This window comes from Echeneis naucrates, chromosome 16 (genome assembly GCF_900963305.1).
Source record: "Echeneis naucrates chromosome 16, fEcheNa1.1, whole genome shotgun sequence".
Lineage (NCBI taxonomy): Eukaryota > Metazoa > Chordata > Actinopteri > Carangiformes > Echeneidae > Echeneis > Echeneis naucrates.
In genome coordinates, this window is record NC_042526.1 from 10,754,850 (window position 1) to 10,777,737 (window position 22,888).

At 42.7% G+C, this 22,888-nt stretch overlaps 1 protein-coding gene across 1 annotated transcript in view; it reads left to right on the plus strand.

Moving 5' to 3' along the window:
- Positions 1–22,888, plus strand: part of shank3a (SH3 and multiple ankyrin repeat domains 3a) — a 118,398-nt gene that overhangs the window by 90,082 nt on the left and 5,428 nt on the right. Inside the window, exons 14-26 of the mRNA XM_029522747.1 lie at positions 9,777–9,852; positions 12,183–12,265; positions 13,247–13,371; positions 13,542–13,677; positions 18,254–18,334; positions 18,514–18,537; positions 18,915–19,042; positions 19,240–19,345; positions 20,268–20,794; positions 20,915–21,023; positions 21,084–21,574; positions 21,641–22,177; positions 22,280–22,841. Of these exons, the coding sequence (XP_029378607.1) occupies positions 9,777–9,852; positions 12,183–12,265; positions 13,247–13,371; positions 13,542–13,677; positions 18,254–18,334; positions 18,514–18,537; positions 18,915–19,042; positions 19,240–19,345; positions 20,268–20,794; positions 20,915–21,023; positions 21,084–21,574; positions 21,641–22,177; positions 22,280–22,841 (2,985 nt within the window). The remainder of the gene's footprint in view (positions 1–9,776; positions 9,853–12,182; positions 12,266–13,246; positions 13,372–13,541; positions 13,678–18,253; positions 18,335–18,513; positions 18,538–18,914; positions 19,043–19,239; positions 19,346–20,267; positions 20,795–20,914; positions 21,024–21,083; positions 21,575–21,640; positions 22,178–22,279; positions 22,842–22,888) is intronic.

The window sequence follows — 22,888 nt, forward strand, 5'->3', positions numbered from 1 at the left end:
GCCAATCTTCACCTTGCCACGCAAGCATGAGGAATGTTCATGTTTTTGTATTTTAGCAAGTGGAGTTACCTGGTGTCAGCCTCAGCTGTCGCCTCTTTCTCAGCACGTCTCTCCCTTTGCTGAAGAGGAGACTGGAAATCATTGTTTTTTCTCTCTTGTATTCGGCATCAACGTAGAAAGTGTACATGCTTTAGAGACTTGCTCAGTGGTGCCCCAACAGGAAATAAAAATGATCAGATTAGGTTGCACTTTTTAAAAGGCAATACCTGCCTACCTGCATACTTGATTTTTAAATATTTTTTTTCCAAGAGAAATAAGAAGGAATATACTTTGGTTAATTATGATTTCTCTGATTCACTGTGACAAACTCCAAGATTGTGAAACCCAAAAATATCAAATCTGTGATGTGGTGAAAGTGCACCTGCATACAAAATATCTAAATAATCATTTTCTAAAAATGTTAATGTCTTTGACTGTCCAGTGTGTCTTCATTCCTAATCAAATCTCCTCATGCCATCATAGTTATCTTGGCCAAGTCATTGTGAAAGGAATTCTACATTTTATCTCTTATTGTTCAGTTTTATTCAGTCTGTGGTTTTATTGCCCTCAAAGGTTAAACTGAGATAGTCCATAAAAATAAAAGAAAAGCATTTACCTCTCACTGACAAACTACTCTCAGTTAAGTTCTCATGATGCTATAAATTTGCTCTAAATTTGTCCACATAGGCCCAGACTGCAAATCACATACATACACACACATACGCAGATTGTGACTTCAGTCAGTAATTCTAGTTGCTGCCTGTAAAATGCAAATTGAGTATGCAAATGCTGACACCTGAGTTGTGTATGTCTGCATGCTACATGCATGCAAAATGACAAGCTTTTTTTTTTTTCCCCATGTGTGCTTATGGACATACAGAATCCAGTTATTGTCTATATATTGTGTGAAGTCAGCATATAGATTGGCATAGCGAACTGATCCATCTTATTAGAATGACAGTGAAGGTACAAAAACTACAGGCCGTCTTTGGTCTGGTTTAGCTGAGTCAGTCTTATATACCAGCAGTACAAGAAGCCTTTCGTTCACAAAATCCCTCATAGTCATGTATCTCAAGGTGTGTGTGTGTGTGTGTGTGTGTGTGTGTGCATAAGCCTTTGTTTGAGTGTGGTTGTGTTTATTTGTTCACAGCAGAGTGATGGTCACTATCTGTACTTTTCATCAGAAGTCAGTCAAGTGTGTTCAGCCATCTCTCTCTCTCCGGAGGAGGAGGAGGAGGAGGAGGAGGACGCGGGCATATCAAATCATAAGCGATGGCGATGCTATTTGAACAATGAATCAGAGCTGTATCAGGTCTCATAGTAGAGCGGGGACACATCACTTTTGACAGGGGCCATATTGGATGGCAGCAGGCCACATGCACACATGCCAGCTCGCGTGCACATTAACAAGTACACACACATAGACGTGGGGGGAATCTCCATTTTCTCGCAGAGTCTATTTCACAGTGTCAGAGCTTCTCTTCCACACAATATTCACCTGTGATATTCGTTTTTTACACAGTTGGTTGAATCATTTTGTTTATGTAAGCTCTTTGACCGCAATGACTTGACAGCTTGTGTGTTTCTGTGTGTGTGTGTGTGTGTGTGTGTGTGTGTGTGTGTGTGTGTGCGTGAGAGAGCGAGAGAAGGAGAGAGAAAGAGAGAGTGTCACATCAAAAAAGAAGAGAAAATGTGGCAACGCAGGCAGAGCAGCTTACCTTGCAGAGCTGTAAAGCATCCCTCTGACTGGGCATGACTAATTGCACACCTACCCTTACACTAGGACACCCCGGTTTCTGTCTTCTTTCCATTTTCACCCCTCTTCACTCTATCTCTCTCTCAGTGTCTCAGCCTCTCTGCTAAAGAGCTGGAGGTTGGAAATTACAAATCCCTCCTGTTTTGATGATTTTAATAACTCTGCTCAGTTCAAATTCTCATTAATGACTCCTTTTGAAGCAAAGTGCTGAGCATGTCAGTCACGGCCTTAGTAAGGGACTGTTGAGTAAGAGCGGAAAGATTGTATGAACAAATGTATAATTAAAATAATATGCATAAGCACCTTTCAGGACACTCAAGGAGACTGTACCTTCAATCAAACATCCACTATAGCTTCCTTCACTGCCGACAGTGACATTTGGTCACTGGTGAGGGAAATTACAACACATAAAGTGATACAACACACGACTGATTCAATAAGTGATTGTTAAAGATACATCTGTTCCTGTGTTGAGTGCTATTATTCTCCTGCTTCCCCTTTAATTTCAGAAAACACACGCGTGTGTTTACTTGAGGGGATCTCTTGTCTTGACCTTGACTCAAAGACAGGTCGTGATGAGCTGCGACTGTGTTTGAAGAGCTTGTAAAGTGGTTGCTTCTTGTTGTCTGAATTTGACTAAATTATTCAAGGCTCCTTCCACTTTGAGAACGCTGAGGTATTTATAGGCGTTGGTCTCCGGCTCAGGCACTTAACGCAGTAACAACAAGCTCTCTGAAGGCTCCTCAACAAACCAACCAATTCCAAGGGAGGAGGGGGAGGAAAGACAATGGAGAAGCAGAGATGGGAAATATACACCAGAAACAGAATGGGACAGTTTTTGGTACTACACATACTGGAAGTCTTATTTCACTCCTGTAACAGACAAAGCGGGGAAATATGGCGGTGAGATGTTTTGAATAGTCGACTGCACAAGTGCAAGGAATGGATGTTTCTCTTTCAGTTGTCTCCAGGCAAAGATGAAAGGGAGGCCAGACCCAGCTCTTCATAGGGATTCAAGCTGGGAAACGGACCAGTGGGAGTGTGGAGGTCTTAGACAGGGACTTGTTACGATAGATTTGAGAAAATGGACTGTTGCCCAGTCATGGTGTCAGATCTGCCAGTGCTGTGTAGCAGGATAGACGGGGTGGTAACAGTCGTGAAGGCAGAGCATCCACATTCCAGATGTCATGACCTGTACTGGGGTAAGTCTGCCTGCCCACAGATCTCTGCTGTGTCAGGATGTTGAACAGACAGATCCCTTGCTGTCATGTTGCATGTAAAATTGCCTCTCTGCTCTCCTGTAAATGGGAGCAGTGTGACTCAGCAGAAGGTGAACTGTAGTAAAGGAAAAAAGAGGATATTCTGTTAGTGTACAAACATTTCTATTTTGCAATAAGTGGAATATGAAATACTACTATTTGAAGTGGCCAATAACTTGGGTCTGTGCAAAAAAAATACCAAATCGAGAATATGTGACTCCTTATAAGATAAAGACTTTACAACAGGGAACTTATTAAAGGTGTTCTCAGCGTCTTGATCTCAGCCCCACCCTGCTCCACATATGAAGCCTTTTCGTTTTACTCATGAACATTTTTCTCATTGAAGGATCTTCTGATGTGCTCTTTTTCATTATGAATGTGTCATGATTATCAAATAAATCCCATTACTTCGATGACCCACGTCTGTGCTTAATAAAATTAGGGTTGTTAGATTTTTGATGTCAAGTTAGAAGGAAAGTGTTCAATATTTGACACCTTTTCCTTTTGTGACGGCCTGATTATATCCCATTTACCATTTACCATGCTATTAAAAGACTGTCTTCCTAACAGACTGTTGGTATCTGCATAATCACTGTCTTCATCTGTAGTTCAGTCAAAGAGCCTTGATAGACTTTGACTTACAATATGACTCCTGGTTGACACATCCATACCTGTGGTTACTGTGGTAACAGTAAACAGTAGAGCGAATGGCAAAAATGAATAAATCTCACAACACTGGAGGAGTTGGGCATGTGCAGTCAGTTTGCCTTGTTCCACTTCTTCCTGCAATGTTTAACGCTGGTTTAGTCTTAAGTGCTGGACATGTATTAATGCTGGCATAAAAGACTTTCTATCACACAGTGTGTAAAGGTACAGGTCAGGTTACGCTCAAGAAGATCTAGTTTGTACAAGTGTTGTGTAACACACTGTACGGCAAAAGTAGTGTGACGCTTTTCTAAACGACCGTGTTCGAAGAATGTCCGACAGAAAAAATAATGAATGTGAATTAATCATGCATAGAACTGTCACATGGGTTGCTTTAGAAAAACACACATGCAGATTATTTGAAAGGATACTGACTCTTCCAGCTGTTTTCACTGTTAGTCTGTGACTGTTAGTCACACACACACACACACACACACACATACACACACACAATTGAATCCATTTCAGTGCATTACAGAATCTGTCATCTCTGTCTTTCCATGCTAGCATCAATTTTTTTCCTTCTCATTGTTCTGTTTTTTTTTTCTGACACTCCCCACATCCCACTACATGAAGTTATCCTGCGGTTGCTTCACTGTCTGTGAATGCAAAAAAATGACGTGATGAAAACATTTTGTGGCTGCATGCCTCGCATATCAAAGGTGTGTGCTCCTAGAGTTTAAGCTTTGTCACCTTTGATGTTGAATGTTATCCTGCAGCGTCAAACCATATTCATGGCTTATTTAAATTCTGTTTATGTACAGAAGGGCTAAAGATTAAATGAATACAGTTTGTTTAATATTTTTCTCTTTTCTTTTCCATCACTGTCCTCTCTGCCACACTTTCACACTGTCCTATTGTGAGCGTGTCTAATTTTATCCGCGAATGAAAAACTAATTCACCTTTCTTTTTTAAAGTCTCATTTGAGAACTGTTTGGTTGAGGCATAGAAAATCAGAGCTAGACAAAAGAAGACGAAGAGGAAATATAAAATGAAGACAGCGCTCTGTGGAAGTGGGTTAGCCCCGTATCCACCTGCACGGTCCAACGCCTCTCTGTTGGATCAGTGGAACAACAGGCGCATTGTGTCACAAAACAAAAGAGAAAGAACGAGAAGGTGTCTTTATATTTCATTCTTCTTCTCCTTCTTCTTCTTCTTCTCTTTATTCACAGGTTGTGAAGCTCTCAGGCGATTGTTGTACCAGTGAGATCAGCAGCCTTGTTCTGATTTGTTTAAATAGTATTTTAGTATTCAGTGTGTTGGAAGCCTCCAGAGTTAACTATGCTCCTGGTTTAGTCTTCTATCCACCTGTCTAAGGGAGTAAACGTGCACAACATGAATGAGGAGGTCGAGAGCAAGAAGGAGAAAAGGAAAGCAGCAATGAAAGGGGTGCAGAAGGGAAGAATTAAGAGTCAATGAGGCTCACTTGATAAGTGTGAGTATGCGTGCAGCTTTTATCAGTGGAAGAACAGCACAGGTTAATTCTCATTCATCAGGGTTCAGGTGTACGTGCTCTTGTGTGTGTGTTGTAATGTGACCTTCATGTCCTTCAGACAACAACGCAATCTGTCCAGGATGGAGATGCACTTTGGGCTAAAACACAGATGTTTGCCGCGTAATTCTCTCCCTTGGACGGTGCATGTTTTTGTGTGATGTTTGCTTTCATTATGACTATAAACACTGCGTCCACAGCTATCACCAGCCAGAACAGACCAAATCTTGTTCTCACATTTTTATGGATGACTTCCCTCTCATTATACATCGGAAAACAAAAAGTTCAGTTTACATCGCATCAAGTTTGTAGATTAGTCAGACGCACAGCATTTATCTCTGGATGTTAGTGAGAAATATGTGCTGGGTTTTTAATTTCACTGTAACGAACGGTTTCCATTTTTAGAGAAATAGAAAAGTGACCTTGTGGGCAGCTGTATTCAGTATGGAAAATGCTTTATGAAGTCTTCCTCAATGCTACAACTATTGTTATCAGCACCTCCCAGAAATGACTTGTCAATCAAGCTCTGTCCTGTACCATGATAACATTGTGTGCGGACGCAGTGTGGCTGTAAAGTACTCTCTGAAAACATACATGCACTTTTGATTGAAGCTTTTTATCAGTGCATGCATTGTTGTAGGATTTTAACGTAGACAGTTTCTTCAAAACCTATTTACATTCAAATGACAGGAGCAGTTCTGGCAGATGAATTTTACTTTGTAGCACAAGGGACCTCCAGTTAGGCATTTACTTCAATTCACATTTTAATTTAAGGAGAAAAAATACAGCTCATCTTTTAATATTGTATCAGACATTGGCAAAATCTTCTTATCAATCTTTGGCTCTATTAGAATGAGGCCTTGGGATTTGTGTATTGATAGTTGTTATGGACACGCACAGTATTATCTGGTAAACCTTATCAACTATTTAACAGACCCCCAAGCCTGCGTGGAACCCTGATTTTATTAAAATTACCTTTGGGGTATTTTATCATTGCAGTTTTGGTTTTTCAGTTGTCGGCAGTGTAAGTCAATGTACCAAGATACATGGGCGTATATTGCTATATGGAACTTGTTATCTCCTCAATCTGAGTCGGGTGAATTGTAGTTTCAGTTGCCATCAGTCAATCGAACATTGTTGATTTTTCCTGTAAGACCATATATATGTTAATTCTTATGTTGCAGGACAAAGTTGTCTGTGTGGTCTGTCATATTTAAGGAGCCTCAGGCTTTAAGTCAACCATGCATCTGTTCTACTCTTCAAGAGAACCACTAACCCACTGACGTGCAGCTCCAAAATAAGGCATGCTTGTCTGCTGTGAATAGTTTTGGCTTTGATGGGTAAAAGCTTTAATGAGCTTCAGTGTAGGATCAGGTACTGTGGCATCATTTCACTCCATTCACATTCTACCTGTCATACTTCTCACACATGTAATATCCCTCTGTCTTACAACAACCGAAAGTAAAACTTTCCCTTTGATCAAATTTCACCTTTCAACTACACCTGTTCACCGCATCTGTATTTTTATTTTTTTTATATTAGAGTCTAATGACAATGTGTTTCTCTCTCTTCATAAAACTTTACGTTATTTTTTTAAGGTGCTTTATTTTATCATGCATAATAAACTGTTTGCTGATAACTATCCTGTGAACTCTTGATTATCTTTGTTCTCTGGAATCCCAGTGTGCATATCTGCCCCTCTGACAGCCCAGATGTTGTAGCACTGGTATATATTGCAAAATGTGTTTCTTCAATTTTATTCCCATCTGCTGCTAAATTATGTAAACTAAGCCAGAAAAAAGAAGCAATAACAGCAAATCACAATCAACAATTAAAACAAACTTAGTGGACTCCCACTGTATTGTATTTTTGTGTGTGTGTGTGTGTGTGTGTGTGTGTGTGTGTGTGTGTGTGTGTGTGTGTGTGTGTGTGTGTGTGTGTGTGTGTGTGTGTGTGTGTGTGTGGTAGATGCAGAAGGACTTAAGGTTATCTGTGCTGTCAGGGTCTTGTCTTTAGATGGTCCTGGCTCTACAAAATAGATGACAGTTGTGATGAATGAGCTGCATTTCAGGCTCTTGCACTGCATCTGGTATCACATCATGTGCACACACACACACACACACACACACACGCATCCTGTGCATAGACAAATGCTTATTCCACTGGGATGCACAAAGCACATTGACTCTCAATAACTCCCAAAGTGATCCAGCATTGGGCTGATTCTCTCTTCTTTTTTTTTTTTATTATTATAATTTTTTTTTTTTTTTTTTACTGAGGACTTTTTTGATAATGTTTGAGGATGAAGGACTCTGCGTGTGTGTGTGTGGGTGCGTGCGTGTGCTCTCTGGTAAAAGCTACAAGAATGACTCTCACTGTTCAGGAAAATAGAGGTGCTAATTGCAACTTTCCAAATATCACGTCTTCTTTCATTTTGTACCATTTTGTACCATTTTGTACCCCCCTCTAAAAACTAGTAACCCCCTCCCCAAAAAGTGATCACCTCTCTTTACCCTCTAACCTCAACTGATAGTCAACAGCTCCTTCCTCATCACACATCTCATCTTTTGATACTCAAACACAACCCATTGTTTTCATTTTTTCATGTTTTGCCACTTTCCCACCAATTCCGTCGTAGTTTTTTTCTCTGTTTATAGTTGTTTCAGTCAGTCAAGTTGTGTCTGAGCAAATTAAAAAACAATGCAATCCACTTCGTTTTGGCTACAGAAACATTATCTGGTTGGAGGGAAAGGACAGTGATGCCTCTTATCCGCAGATTGCCATAACGCTGTTTGCCATCACACCTATAAGCCCAGTCCTGGCTGTCAAAAGAAAGATACCACAGATACAAATGTTACCAGCTACAACCTCATCCACTTCATCTCCACAAGGATAAACATTAACATTTCTTTGTATAATCCGATTTACAGTGGATTTGACATTTATTCTTACATAAATATGTACAGCCAGCATTCTGCATACTATCTGAGAAATTGTCAAACAGAAAACGCTGGACATCCACCTCTTTATAAATACAAAAGCTTATCCAAGCTGATTTTTGCCACGTAACAACAAAGTAGTTCCTCAAATGGTAGACATTGCTCTATTTTATTTATCCAGAGTGAAATATGATTTTGCTTTTCAAATAGGCCACAAGTCAAACAGCCAGTTAACAGGAAGTGACTCATTCGCCAGTTAGTCATACTCTTGCTCCGGAAACACAAATACCTTGTAATCAAACACGGAGCGTGGCCTGTGTGTCAGTGTTTGCAATGCAGGGCTCTTTGATTAAAGCGGCCTCCTTCCTGTGAGTGGGGAATCTGTAATGAGAGGAGAGGAGAGCTGTGCATTTTCAGTCACAATGAAACATATGAAAGTGTAAGAATCCCAAGATTGTGATTCATACAACTAGGATGCTTGAAATGGCAGAAACAAGATCATAATAGAATGGTGGGTGAGGAAAAATGAGAAGGCACAGGCTGAAGGGTCAAAGTTAAGCTTGACAGTGGGACTTTTTGAGTGGATTCCATTTTTCTTTTCAACTTGTCTCACTAAGTGACAGTGGATGCAGTTATCAGAGCTTCAAGTTGTTCACAGCTGACAGTCTGTCACTCAAACTTTACTTCAAGACTGCTCACTTACTTTTTCTCCTTCAATTTTCACTCCCTTACTTTCTCACATATATAGGATCTCTCCACAGCTCTATCTATCTATCTATCTATCTATCTATCGATCCAACCAACCATCCATCCATCCATCCATCTGGAGTTTATGTGTGGCCTTAAAGGGTCTTGGGTGTAGTCAGCAGATTGTTGTTAAGTGGAGGTGCAATGTGCATTATTGGGCTGGAGAGAGGGCATCAATCTCTATCAGCACTCCCATAGGATAAATCCACCCACATGCTGACAGGGACTGTGCACACTCATTCAGGTTATGTAAAATGAAACTGTCTGTTTTCTATATTAACTGCTAATTTTGCATTACTTTAGCTAACACTCATTTTCTGCTAACTATGGAAATACTCAGTGATGCTAAAACAAATGTATTGACATTAATTCAGATTCTTTATGAGCTTAATTCTTCTGTGTTAACTAGAAGAGATTTCTGTTGACATTTTGTGTCACATTATGTACATGCTAAGATGATGATGACTTTTAAAAAGTCACCAGCAAGTGTGAGACCGCCTCACATGGGCAAACATGAATGGCCTTGCTTTGAAGCTATTGCACCGCAACAACATTTTAAGACCTGGATGATTTCAAGAGGTTCTTTGATGTTACTTGTGGACATGCTACCAAAATCTTTCATATTTATGCTTGCAAACAACTTACCACATGCCTGGTAAATGGCTTTTAAAGTCGAATTAATATTAATAATTTTAATATTCTAAACTTGTGTTAAAATATTTATTTGTATTTATTTATTTTTGCCTTTCAGTCTTTGATAGTCAACATACTATATTTTGGATAAATATCAAGTCATTGACTGTTTGCTTGGATTAAAGGCCATCTCATTTCTGTTGCAGAGACACGGGAGGACCGCACTAAGAGACTGTTCAGACATTACACTGTGGGATCTTACGACAACTTCACCTCATACAGGTAGAGCTTCTTTTTATATGATATCATGCTACTGGAATGTGCAGCAGTGTCTACTAGAGCAAACTACACTGCACAGACAATACTGGTCTCATCACTGACCACTTCCTTACCTTGAAAGGGAATGATGAATAGGTTGAGTGCTTTGGAGCTGCTGCCACCTAAAGGCACCGTGCACCCACTGCGCCCAGTTCTGATTGTAAAATGCAGGTGAAACTGTGTTGCATAACTCTGCTCAGTGGGTTTTATTTGTCTGTAAGTTGCTGCCAGGATATTTCCATTCAGTTCCAGCTGTGTCTCAAACTGAAATTTGTTGCATAGAGAGCATGAGGGCTATCTCTTGAGAGCTGTGAGTGGAATAGTAAGTGAGGCAAGGTTTTGTTATGATGCAAATTTTCTTTTTTAATGCCAGTGTGGCAGACTCTAAGACACAGAGCTCATCTCAGTGAGCAATGATTCAGTCTGCTTTCTCAGCCTTTAATGAAATGTCAGGTTCTTGCTTTGGAGATTTTAGCTGGATTAAATGTAATTTATGTTATCAGAGATGAAGGTTTTTGAAAATATACTAATACAAACAAAACCCCTGCATTGTCACAGACTTCACATAGCAGGCTTGTAAAATTGTTTTGAAGTGGCTGTTAGTTATTGTAACCAAATTGAGTTTAGACCTGGAAAAAATAGAAAATAAGGTAAATTTTTATTTTTATTTTCTTTCCAATGACACAGTAAAACCGCTGAATGCCTACATTTCTGAATAAAATACCAGTTGTATATTTCCAAGATCAGATATATTTTCAGGAAACATTTACAATTTAGAAATTTGAGACTTGTGTCTCAATTTTTATTTTACTTAACTATATAGGAGCGTAGAGACAGTGAATATGTTGCGTTTTGGGACATAGAGCAGAGTTTAAATCATGATGAATAAAAGCATTTGGACAAATATGAAGCATTGCAGTGGCGCTTAAGTAACACAGTTTTCTGCGCATATTAACTGGTACAAAAGCAGATGGACAGCTTCTCTTGAAACAAAACCTTTGACCTCCCTCCTGCAGAAAGGTTTGTCACGGGTCTCCTGGCTCCGGCAGCAGGAGCTTTGTGTTCCCTTGGTAAGTCTGAGAGAGTGAAGTGTAACTAAACTAATGGAGACTGCAGCCCCCCCACTGAGTTGCAACTTGAACACTTACTCTCCACATCAACCTCAGCCGTGACAAATAATGCTGAAAATCAGAAATACTACAAAACCAATAACTTTTGTGATGGTGTTCAGGCTGTAAATGTGGTTGCAGTCCCCTCGGTCGAAGTGTGTTGTGAAGAGATTTGAAGATATGTCACCTTTTGTCATCTGCGCTAACCAAGTTTAAGGAATATAGTTGGCTACACTGAGACTCCAAGAGGTCCAACATATTTTTCCAGATATTATATATTTTTATTTGACATTAAAACGTAATATTTTGCTTTACTACTCTGCCTTGGTCTTTTCACATGCACCTCCCTTCTTGTACCTCTTTATGTATGGTAAATATAGATTCAAATATCACAACTCATGCTTACCTTTTATTGACTGTCCTCAGTCAGTTTGTTGAGGGACGGATGGTCTGAGTATTTTTTGCACATGCAATCAGCCATCATGCTAAAGTCTGCTTTACTATCTCTGCTCTGGTTTTGGCTCAAAAACCTCTTAGAACAGACACATTGTTTTGAAAAATGCATACAAGTGTGTGTAGATATGCAAAACTCACACTATCACACACCAATGAGCCGACTTCTCCACTCAGCACTCAGGAAAACTGGTGCAGTGATAACCGCTCACTTACTTTCAGCCCCTATTCTCTCTGTCATTCGTCAGGGGATAATATTGCATTTTAGCCATCTCTGTCAGTTTCTGTAGGAGGAGCTCTCAACACTCCTCAGCTGCGGGCTCACTTGAAGGATCAACCAGAAGATTGATTCGCTGTCAGGCATTATTCCAAAGATACTTCAATCTGAAGGAGTCTCTTTTGCCTGCTCGTTCTTTGCTGTCCCCCTACCTCTGTGTGTGTGTTTGTGTGTGGGTGTGTGTGTGAGAGGGAGATAGTGAGAGAAGGGCTGTTTGCTCTCAAAACACTTGTGCAACCCCTGGATATCCTGAGCTGTAGCTTTTAAGGTTAATTGATTAACAAAGAGGAAATGTGTGCGTGTGTATGTGCGTGCCTCAATCTCCTCCCACTTTTCAACCCCCACTAACCGACCTTCCTTGGTCTCCTGCCCTTCCTTGTGCCCCTCTTGCCTTGTGTTTGTGAAAGGATGGTTTTGGATTCATACCTGCTGTCCCTCTTTTCTGTCCTCCACAGTGACTATATAATCGAAGAGAAGAATGCTGTTTTACAGAAGAAAGAAAATGAGGGCTTTGGCTTTGTTCTCCGGGGAGCCAAAGGTGAGATGAACACACACACTTGCCAAAATAGTCACATTAATTCCCTCCCTGTTTTAAACGTGTGTTTGGATGTGAGAAGTAGTTTGCTGATCTGAGTCACTGAGTGTGGCTCAGTCTCGATTGTCACTGTGTGAGTCAACAACATGACCAGCTTTAGTCAACACTCAGCGTGTATACTCAGATGCATTTACGTGTGTGTGTGTCTGTATGAGTGTGTGTGTCCATGTGCATGAAGCCCCTTTGGTGGCGTCATCCTTGGCTGAGCTGTCAGCTAGCTGTCCCATCTGTTCCCCACACATGGCGTTAAGGTTTGGTAGAGACTCACTCTTTCCTCTCTTATTTCATCATTTCTCTCTCTGTCCATGTTTTTCTTCCTCTCTGCATTTCTTCCCCTGCTTTGCATCCTCTCTGTCCATTATCCCCTCAAAACATTTTGCAGCCACTTTCATAGCTTCTGCATTTCAACAGAAACCGCCTCTCTACTCATCTTCATCACCACAAATTCATTTTACTCATCCACGTGCCAGCTCCCTGCCCAGGCTGGTTACCATGGCAACTCCTCTCAGGCACCTTGCCGGGAGTCTGTTACGGCTCCATCACTCACTACCATGGATCTTGGCTCACCCTGCTCTCTTTTCCTCAGTCTGTCTTTTACTCCCCACTACCCTTCAACACATAAATTCAGACGCATACACACATTGCAGTCTACATCGTGATCCTCTGAGAGCTCTCATGTGTCTGTGATTTAGTTGACTTTGCTTCAAGATTAAATTGAGTTTTTGATGGAATATCCACTTGTGCTTGTGCAATGTGTGTGAGCTTGCCCGTTTTGTTGAGACATGTATGAAGATGTGTGCATATATTTTAGCACCCAATGTTGTTTTGGTGCAGTAAGTAAATTCATTAGATCCACTGAGAGAAACAAGCTTTACATCTTGGTTAACTGTTCTGAACAGGTTTTCTTTGTATGTTTCCTCTAAGCTGAGACACCCATTGAAGAGTTCACCCCAACCCCAGCCTTCCCAGCCCTGCAGTACCTGGAGTCTGTGGACGTGGAGGGAGTGGCCTGGAGGGCTGGTCTGAGGACCGGGGACTTCCTCATTGAGGTCAGAAATGGCCAGTCTTCAATTTCTCCTTTATCTTACGACTTAACACAACGCTGATGGCCTTGAAAACAGCAGTTACTCTGCACAGGCCCCAACCAGAATGCAGTTTCAATAGAGAGAACAAGGTTACACATGTGTCAGCATTTCTAATTCTGTGTTTTATCTCTTAGGTGAACGGAGTGAATGTTGTGAAAGTGGGTCACAAACAGGTGGTGTCCTTGATCCGGCAAGGAGGCAACAGGCTGCTGATGAAGGTGGTGTCTGTAACACGCAAACCTGAGTCTGAGGAAGTAGTTCGCAAGAAAGGTAAAATCCAGAGGAATGGGAGAGAGCTCATCCGTGCAAATAATACAATGATAAATCCATCAAAAAGCGCAGGTGAAATATGACATTGTCAATAATGATTAACTCAGACATTACTAAAATTATGCATCAATTTAAAAAGAGCATGTTTCAATAATAACAGTAATTCCTTATTTAAAGGAAAAGGAAATTGTGAATGGCTGTTATTACTCACTCATCGGATAAACAGTGGAAACTGTTGACAATGAATTGTGGAGTTCTAATATTTAAAACATTCAAGTTGGTTTCAAAGCATAGAGGGTTTAGAAAATATGTGTTTCTGTTGTCAAGGTGATTTCTACCACATTCCCCTGCTGTAAATTCATGTGGTTTCCATGTCAACCACAGCTCACCATTACTCAGCTCCCACACAGTACTATCACTATGACCTCAGGACTGGAATACACTGCAAGTGTGTGTGTGTGTGGTCTCTCTTTGAGATAATTGAGATTTACACATTTATTTACTAATTTGGCAGATGTCTTAATCCAAAGCCACTTAAAACGGAAGGACAGCACAAACAGATCCATAGATAAAAAGGACAGCTGGTTATTACACTCAATCACCTCAGCAAGACATGAGGGGCGATTTTGAATCTGGTATTGTGATGGAGAGAATGATTGGCTGAAAAAAAATTGGTCATTGCAAGGTTTAAATGAAGTTGAAGTTGGTGTTCCTTCATAGATGTGGGAACATCTGAAGCCAGCATCTATCAAGAGATCTTGGCATCTTCCATGAACAGCATAGCGATGATAAGCCTTGTAGTTGGATAGACAGCCCGAAGGAGGTGGTGTATTTTGCAAAGGGTTGGGGTCCCAGTGTCTGAGTGGGCAGGTTTAGTGGATGGTACACTAATCCTAACCCAGCCATGAGGTCAGAGTCAAGCAGCAAGACTTTGTGTCATCATTGATCTCTAATGACGAAAGGTAGAGCAGAGGAGGCCCAGGATGAAAAGAGAGTGGGACAAGTTCCAAATGTTGTGGCCAAAGCAAACCAGAGGTGGTGGAGGGGGTGCCACACAGTGAACTGAGCAACATATTGGTCAGGTGTGCCTGTTGAGCAGTCTGTGGCAGAAATCTGAGTGAAATCGTGGGTTGCTTACTAGTTTTGTCAAATCTAAGCATAAATAAGTATATCTGGAATGGGAACCAGAGTTTGGATGTGGAGGTTTATAACACCAGGACAAGTAACAGACAGTTGTGTTCAGGAAGAGAAGACAACAGTGTGTCGAGCTCATCCACAAAGTTAACCGGTTCCTATTGTAGATGCTAAATGGCACCAAATTTTTTACTGGAGCATTTGCCAGAGATGTGATAAATGAGTCTGACCTAGTTTAAGTGGGACTCTACTGTATCAGCTCAATCTGCCTACTACTCTTAATTTCTCTTTTCTCATAGTTTGTTCTTTTCACCACCTGTACTCGTCTCCCGCCTTATCTTTTTTGTCTTCTTTAAATGATTGTGGGTTTTCTACTTTTATTATATATAGAGTTAAATATATTTGTTGATGACACTGACAGAAGAGAAGATTCATATCTTAACCTTGTCATATCTATAAATTGATTCAACCACACAGACTGATCATACACAGAAGTGTCTTTGCTAATTGCAGACCACCGAGTTGTCATTTTCCCATATGTTCAAATAGTGAATAGACATGCATCCATCTTGGCACCCTGAGACATGTTGGACAGAGGTATGGTAGGAATATTGTTGGTGCATTGGAAAATATAGAGCAAGTGATGTTATTCAGTGGCATCATATTCCCGTGTCATTTTAAGGGGACAACATCAAGACAGTAATTCACGCCTACATAGGCAGGTGCACAGAGCAACTAAATTTGTCCCACTACAGTTTCATAATTAATCAAGTATTAATTCATATGTTCATTTACAGACAATGTACAACCCCCCTTTGAATCGTGTGCCTGACACAGTGACTTTTTTTAATGGCTTTAAAATAGCAAAAAAATATATAGACGCATCCTGACGGCATTTGTACCACACACTTTAGGCCGGCATGACCAGTGCACCTGCTTATTCATGCAGTTATAAAAGCAGCCAATCATTTTAGCAGAGCACTGTATAAAATCATGCAGATATTCTTTGGGAGCTTTAGTATATGTTAATTTCAAACATCAAAGTAGTGAAAATGTGATCTCAGTGTCTCATATGGTATGAATAATTGTGCCAGATGGGCATGACTCTAAGACTTCATTTATAATTAACTAAAACAAACAAAACACCACCCAGTGAGTGGGTATATATTTGTGATGTGAGAGAGCACAGGGGGATGACTAGACTTGTTAAGCATCACAAGATTGGCTACAACAATATAAGACCTTATCACGCACCAGTTCTGTCTGAGCCTGCAGTAGGTTTCAGGCTCACATTTCTTTTTTTCTCCAAACTCATGTCAAACAATGTCATGCCTTGCAGAAGAAACCCAACTATTCCTATTGTTCCTGGAAGACCCCAAAGTCTCTGCACCAGTTTCAGCTTGACTCTCTGACATTCCCACATGTATGAAGGAATGTCCTCTTCTTCTGTCTCTTTCTAAGACTGCAAGCTCTATAGAATCGAAGACTAGAAAATATTGCCAGGTCTAATATACAGAAATGATGTGGAAAATAATTTCATTATGGGCCACAATCTCAATGAAATGCCTCCATCATTCTGCAGAATCCACAAAGAATATTTTGAGAGTAAACGGATGACCTTGGTGTGGTGTTCCTAATAAAGTTCTTAGTAAGGGTTGGCCCCAAATGCTGATTTATTCTCTTCACATAATTTTTTACATCCTTTTGTTTACAAAGGTTTTGTAAAAAATGTCAAATTATGTTTGTATTATTGCGTTCATCTCGAGTACCCAGCTCTGTTTGCACATTATTTACTGAGACCACAGATGGGTTGGAGGAAAAAGAGTAAGGTGGATTGAAAATACGGTAATTGATAAGATCCCTGTCTTGTGAATCATAGAAAAGATGGGCAGACAGATTGAAGTACTGAAACACAAACCGTGCCAATAGCTGTACACAAGATGGAGTGTTTCTGATGTTGCTGAGGTGAAGGAGAATCAGATTTTTTATTTGTAGTGTTTTCTTTTTGCATCCAAAGCAGCGTTCTGCCCTCTCTCCCCGGACTGCTCCTCCACTGGGTCATACTCTGCATATTGTGCCGCACCTTCACAAAAATTCTCACACACACACATACACACAAACACATTCTCTGCGCCATGCAAGGCCTCACTACTGCCACCGTTGCCATGGTGACTACACTGCATGTTTGAATTAAGCATTACATTACAGCAAAAGCATCTCTCTCCCCCTCTGACTCTGTCTCTCTACCTCTCTCTTTCTCCATCCTCCTCCATCTCCTCTGCATCCTGGTACTGTACCAGAATGCTCAGGCTGCTGAGGAAATGAAGATGTTTGATATGGACTGTACCGAGGAAGGCGTATGTGCACTAGATCTGCAGCTGCTGCCCACAGCAGGGTAGTTGGGCTATAGTAAGGCACCAGGGTATCCGTGGGATTTCAAGATCTATTGCGCTCCGTCGAGGGCTCTGGTTGGTCTAAGATAGTGAGCTGATCCAGTATTGTATTGTGGCATATTGTTAGGAAACTTGGGTTTGTGAAAACATGTCTAGAGACTGCTGCTGTATATGGTTTTATGATCAGTGTTCGACTGCATGGCATGATGTTGTTACTGCAGACAAGCTTAAACACCGGTAGGGTGAATTGCCGTGTTTGTTATGACCTAATTTAAACCTGTAACTAGAGTTTGCATTTGAAAGGTCCATTTGGTGATTGTGTTTTGTGGCTTTGAGCGAGATGAAAGCAGCCCAGTTGCCTCGTGTGTATAGTAGGATTGGGAGGCTCCTATGAGCTCTGTGGTATAAAGTCTGCAGCGCATCATTTTCCTTAGCTGTTGAATTTATTGCCACCTCTTCATCTGTCATCATGCCCTGCCTCAGGGAGGTTTCTCTGTGTATCTGCATGTGTTCCAGCATGTGGAAGGATACGCATGTGTGTAAGCTGGCGTGTATCTGTCTGATGCACACCTGCTAAAATCCAGACAGGCAGAACATTAAAAGTAAGATGGATGACTTTTTCCCTCTCCTGGCCACGCTCATTTTACTCATTCTGCCTACCGTGGCAGACAAATTCTGTTGTTCTGTGTGCAATGGGTGGATTCATAAAGCTAGGGATGTTACAGAGAGGACTGAACTGTACCTCCACTGCCGCCGGGCTCCTCGACAGAGAGGAATTCTTGCAGCACAGAGACTGAGAAACTGAAAGTCTTGGAGACAGACTGACAAAATTTAAAGACGCCCAACAGACCAAAACATGAAGAAGTTGAGCTCCAATCGTAGCCTGAACAAGGTCCTGGCTAGGCGCGAGGCTTCCAGTTCATCAGACTTTGACCAAATCAGAGCAGCAAAGACAGGATGGGCTGGTCGTTTTGGAGATGCCAGGAGGGCACTGAGCCGCAAAACCAAAGGATCAACTTCGTCCTCAACACCATGCCTTTTCTCCACAGCTCCCCCACCGCCCAAAAGAGCTCCCAGCACCACCCTGACACTGCGCTCCAAGTCCATGACCGCTGAGCTTGAAGAACTGGGTGAGTGCCAGAGAACTGGTATGCAAAACTCTAAATTCTCCTCCTCCTTTTCTGTCGTACTTTGGCTTTCCCTTTGTCATTAAAACTTGGTATGTCTCCTAACTTTTAGAGTAGTCACTTCTGTTGGCTTGTTCTTGTCATTTCCCCTCCTCTGCTGACGCTATCTTTTTCCCACCAAGCTTCTGCTCGGAGGAGGAGAGGAGGTGAGTCTGAGGCAAGAAACCGACACTTCTCTGAATGTCTTAAAGATTATTTTCCACTGCTGTCAATTTAAGCAGTGTTGCTTATGAAAGAAGAGCAAAAGACTTGAAACACCTACATTCTTTGCCTTTCCTTCTCCCCTCTGTCTCTGTTTCACTGCCTACTGGTCATCAAGGAAACACAGTGAATTTGTATTCAACAATAGTGATGTGATTTTGTACAATACCATACAGCATGATCGCACACTGAAGGAAGAACATTGGAGATGTCTTTTTTTTTTTTTTTTTTTTTTTTTTTTGTACTGTATCAGTATTGGAAATGGCATCTTTCCCAGACTTACATCTTAATATTTAGCTCTATATTATTTCTGTCTCTACAGAGAGACTAGACGAGATGCTGGCATCCCAGGAGTCTATGTTACGTTCTCAGCCCTCGGAGGCAGATTACAGGGCAGCCACTGTCAAACAACGGCCTACCAGCAGGAGAATAACACCAGCAGAGATCAGCGTGAGCGTACCTACACACAGCACTACACTGCCATGTATACAAACTCACTCCGACAGATAAATGCACAAATCCCCTGGTTTGCATGGCACGTAAGAGCACACGCGTATGCATGTGTCACCCTGTGCTGGATTTACTGGATGTAAAGTAATGAAAACTGTCTTTTGTAACATGGTAATGTCAGTATTGTTGTGCTGCAGTCATTGTTTGAGAGACAAGGGATGACTCTACATGGAGGTCTTCACCCAGGCATTGAGAGAGGTCACATACCACTACCAAAGGGGATGTCCAGGACCAAGTCTTTTGGTAAAACAATCACCCATCCTGTACATGTTCAAATAAGGTGAATGATAGTGTATCCTTCGTACAGTATCCATATAGGTAACATGGAGACATGATTTTGTAAATAGCGTCACTAATCCCACAAAGAATAACATGTAGACACCGATGCAACACAGAAAATACAGACAGTGAAGCTAATGAATCGAATTCAAAGGGCTACTTACAAGGATGAACAAATTACAGACTAAAGATGAACAAATCCAAATAGCTGTCATAATTGCAAATGCAAACTTTTGTTGCTTTACGTGCTCAGAATGTGGAAATTGTGACTATTGAATATTCACAGAAACAAATTTGCACAGCAGATGTTCAAGCAAACACCCTGTTTTGGAAGTAGATATATGCATTCATTATTAATACTCTCTGTATTATTAAACATTTTCCTGTTTTCAAGTAGACAAATGGAACAAATGTTGAATTCATCTTCAAAGAAGTCATAAAGAGTTGGGATTAGATGTTTAATGAAAGCATTTTATGGATAAGGGTTTAACCCTTCTAAACCGAGCGATGTTGTCGGTGGCCACCGAACTTCGAATTAGCAGAAGTTTGCAAATGTTTGCTCTATCTGAGAAATTCCAGCAGTTTCTGAAAGCTGCCGCTGGCTACCGAGCCAATATAGGTTCATTACAGTAATTCCACTCACACTGTTGCCAGAAGTCAGCGAATCCATTCCTCCGTTGTTAACCATTAATGCATTCTTTCCGCATACTGTAAACTGCCGGATATTGAAGGTTCTCTTTGGCTCCTGATTCATCATTAACTATGTAAATTGATATACTTCCAGTGTTTTTCATCAACATGCGGGTCTGCTTGACTGATTTAAATGATCCTGTGTCCTCAGTTTATACCTCATCACCAGGTGATCTGTGTTTTTCTCCCCAATCAGGTGCCACTGAGGAAGATCGGCTGTCTGCCCTTGCAGGCGAGCATCGATTTCCCCGTAGTTCCTCTATGACAGACAGTCTCCGAGACCACTCACAGCCCCATCCCATTCCTCCACCTCCACAAACGGCACCTCCTCCACCTCCTTACTATCTAGACACTGGTCCTCCCCCATCCTTTTGCCCTCCTCCTCCCCCGTCTAGGACCCAGAGTCAGGGCCATGAGCCTGGAGGACGTTCAAGCTTCAAGCCCTCATCCCTGGACCTGCCTTACGAGGCTGCTCAGCGGCAGGCCACACACATCGAGAGACAGAAGAAAGCCCGCTCCATGATCATCCTCCAGGACTCTTCCCATCTACCTGTAGAACCCACAGAAATTCCTCGACCTTCTGCTGCTACTCCACCTGAACGAATCAAAAGAAAGGGTAGAGTTATTGACAACCCTTACGCTAATGTGGGTCAATTTAGCATTGGACTGTACACACCCACCAAACCCCAGAGGAAGAAAAGTCCCCTGGTAAAACAACTACAGGTACAATGCATGCTTGGAATTATTTCCTATTTTTACTTTTTGTGCCAAAGATCAGAAGGCATGATGTTTGGTTGAATTTTTTTTTTTTTTTTTTTTTTTTTTTTTTTTGTCTCACTGCAGGTGGAAGATGCACAAGAAAAAGCTAGTTTGGCCTTAGCTGCTGCCCACTCCAGAGAAAGCTCACCCTCAGGACGACACCCACATACCCATGGGCATACACACACCAGCCGTGCAGACTACTACCAGCAGCAGCTGATGGTTGAGCGAGAGCGTATGCGTGCCCAGGGAGAGATGATGCTTCAGGGTAAGGGCCCGTTTGCTGCTGCGATTGCTGGAGCAGTGAAAGATCGTGAGCGCCGCCTAGAAGAACGGAGGAAATCCACTGTCTTCCTTTCTGTTGGGACCATGGAGGGAGCGTCTACCACCAGCTCTGACGCCCCCTCACTGACTCAGTCTCACTCCATTGATGAACGGATGCTCACCCGAGAGCTGGGACAGCTGCCTCCCCCTGCCTTGGCCCTGAGCCCCTCACCTAGTGGGACCACTTTCATCCATCCGCTCACAGGAAAGCCACTGGACCCCAACTCACCACTGGCTCTTGCGCTGGCCGCAAGGGAGAGGGCATTGACCTCCCAGAGCCAGTCCCCAACTGGTAGCCCAGAGCCTAGGACTAAACAGGAGCGGACAGGCCAGGGCATAATATTTATTGACACTCAGACCAAAGAGTCTCCACATGAAGGGGCACCCATATCTCCCCCTTTTTCACCTAAAAGCGCCAAGGCACAAGTTTATGGAGTTCGATCTTCCCCGCCATCAGTTTTAGCTCCTCAGCCCACAAAACCACAGTGGGCATCAACATCACCTGTCTCTTTTCGACAGGAGATGGAGGCTAGAGTAGAGGAGAGGAAGGAGGAGAAGAGACTAGAGGATAAAAAGAGTATGTTGATCAGTATTATGGATACGTCTCAGCAGAAGACGGCAGGGCTGATCATGGTCCATGCAACTAGTAATGGCCAGACTGTTGGGGTAGGTTCAGAACTAGAGCAGACACCTACCCCAGCATCCACTGAACCCAGCAAATCTCCAGGTCCCCGAGCCAAATCCCCCAGTCCAATGGTCTCTCAGCCCCAGCCCCAGCCCCAACTCCAGCTCCAGGCCCAGCCTCAGACTCAACGTCCTGCAAGTCCAGCCCAAGAGAAGAGTCTGGCTCAGGGAAGCTCAGAGGAAGATGTGGATCCATACACAGTAACCCTGCCCCCCGTAATGTTGTCCTCCAGTGATGAGGAAACACGAGAGGAGCTACGAAAGATTGGAGTTGTTCCGCCACCGGATGAGTTTGCAAATGGGCTGCTGGCAAAGGCACAGGAAACGCCAGTGTCCGCAGTTAAACCTGTCACCTCTCCCACAGCCCCTACAACGCCAACACCACAAACTCCCTCAACCCCAACACCAATTGTGACCCCCTCCCCAGCTCAGCCTCCCCAGCCCCCACCTCCGCCCAGTGCAACAGCTGTCTCAGGGAAGCCCTCTGACCCTCTGGAGCCCCCACCAGTAGGCGAGTCTGGCTCTGCAGCTGACTCAGGCGTTGAGGAGGCTGACACACGCAGCTCCAGCGAAAGAGAGAGAGATCACCATCTCGAGACCACCAGCACCGTTTCCACGGTTTCCAGCATGTCCACATTGTCCTCAGAAAGCGGCGAGCCTGCCGACACACACACCACGCACACCTCCTATGCCGACGGGCAGACTTTTGTGCTCGACAAGCCGCCAGTGCCTCCTAAGCCCCGACTCAAGTCCCAGATTGGAGGCAGTAAAGGCCCTGTCACCTTCAGGGACCCTCTGCTGAAGCAGAGCTCTGACAGTGAGCTGCTTTCACAGCAGCAGGCTGCTGCCCTGGCTGCTGCTGCGGCTGGAGGAGTTGGGCTCCCCTCAGGTGGTTCAGCCTCAGTGACTGGGCTAGCTCCCACCAAGCCACGCTACCTCTTCCAGCGGAGGTCCAAGTTGTGGGGGGACCCAGTGGAGCCCCGTGGGCCAGGAGTGGGACTAGGTATTGGGAGTTTGGGCAACCTTGGTGGGCTGGGACTGGGGCTGGGT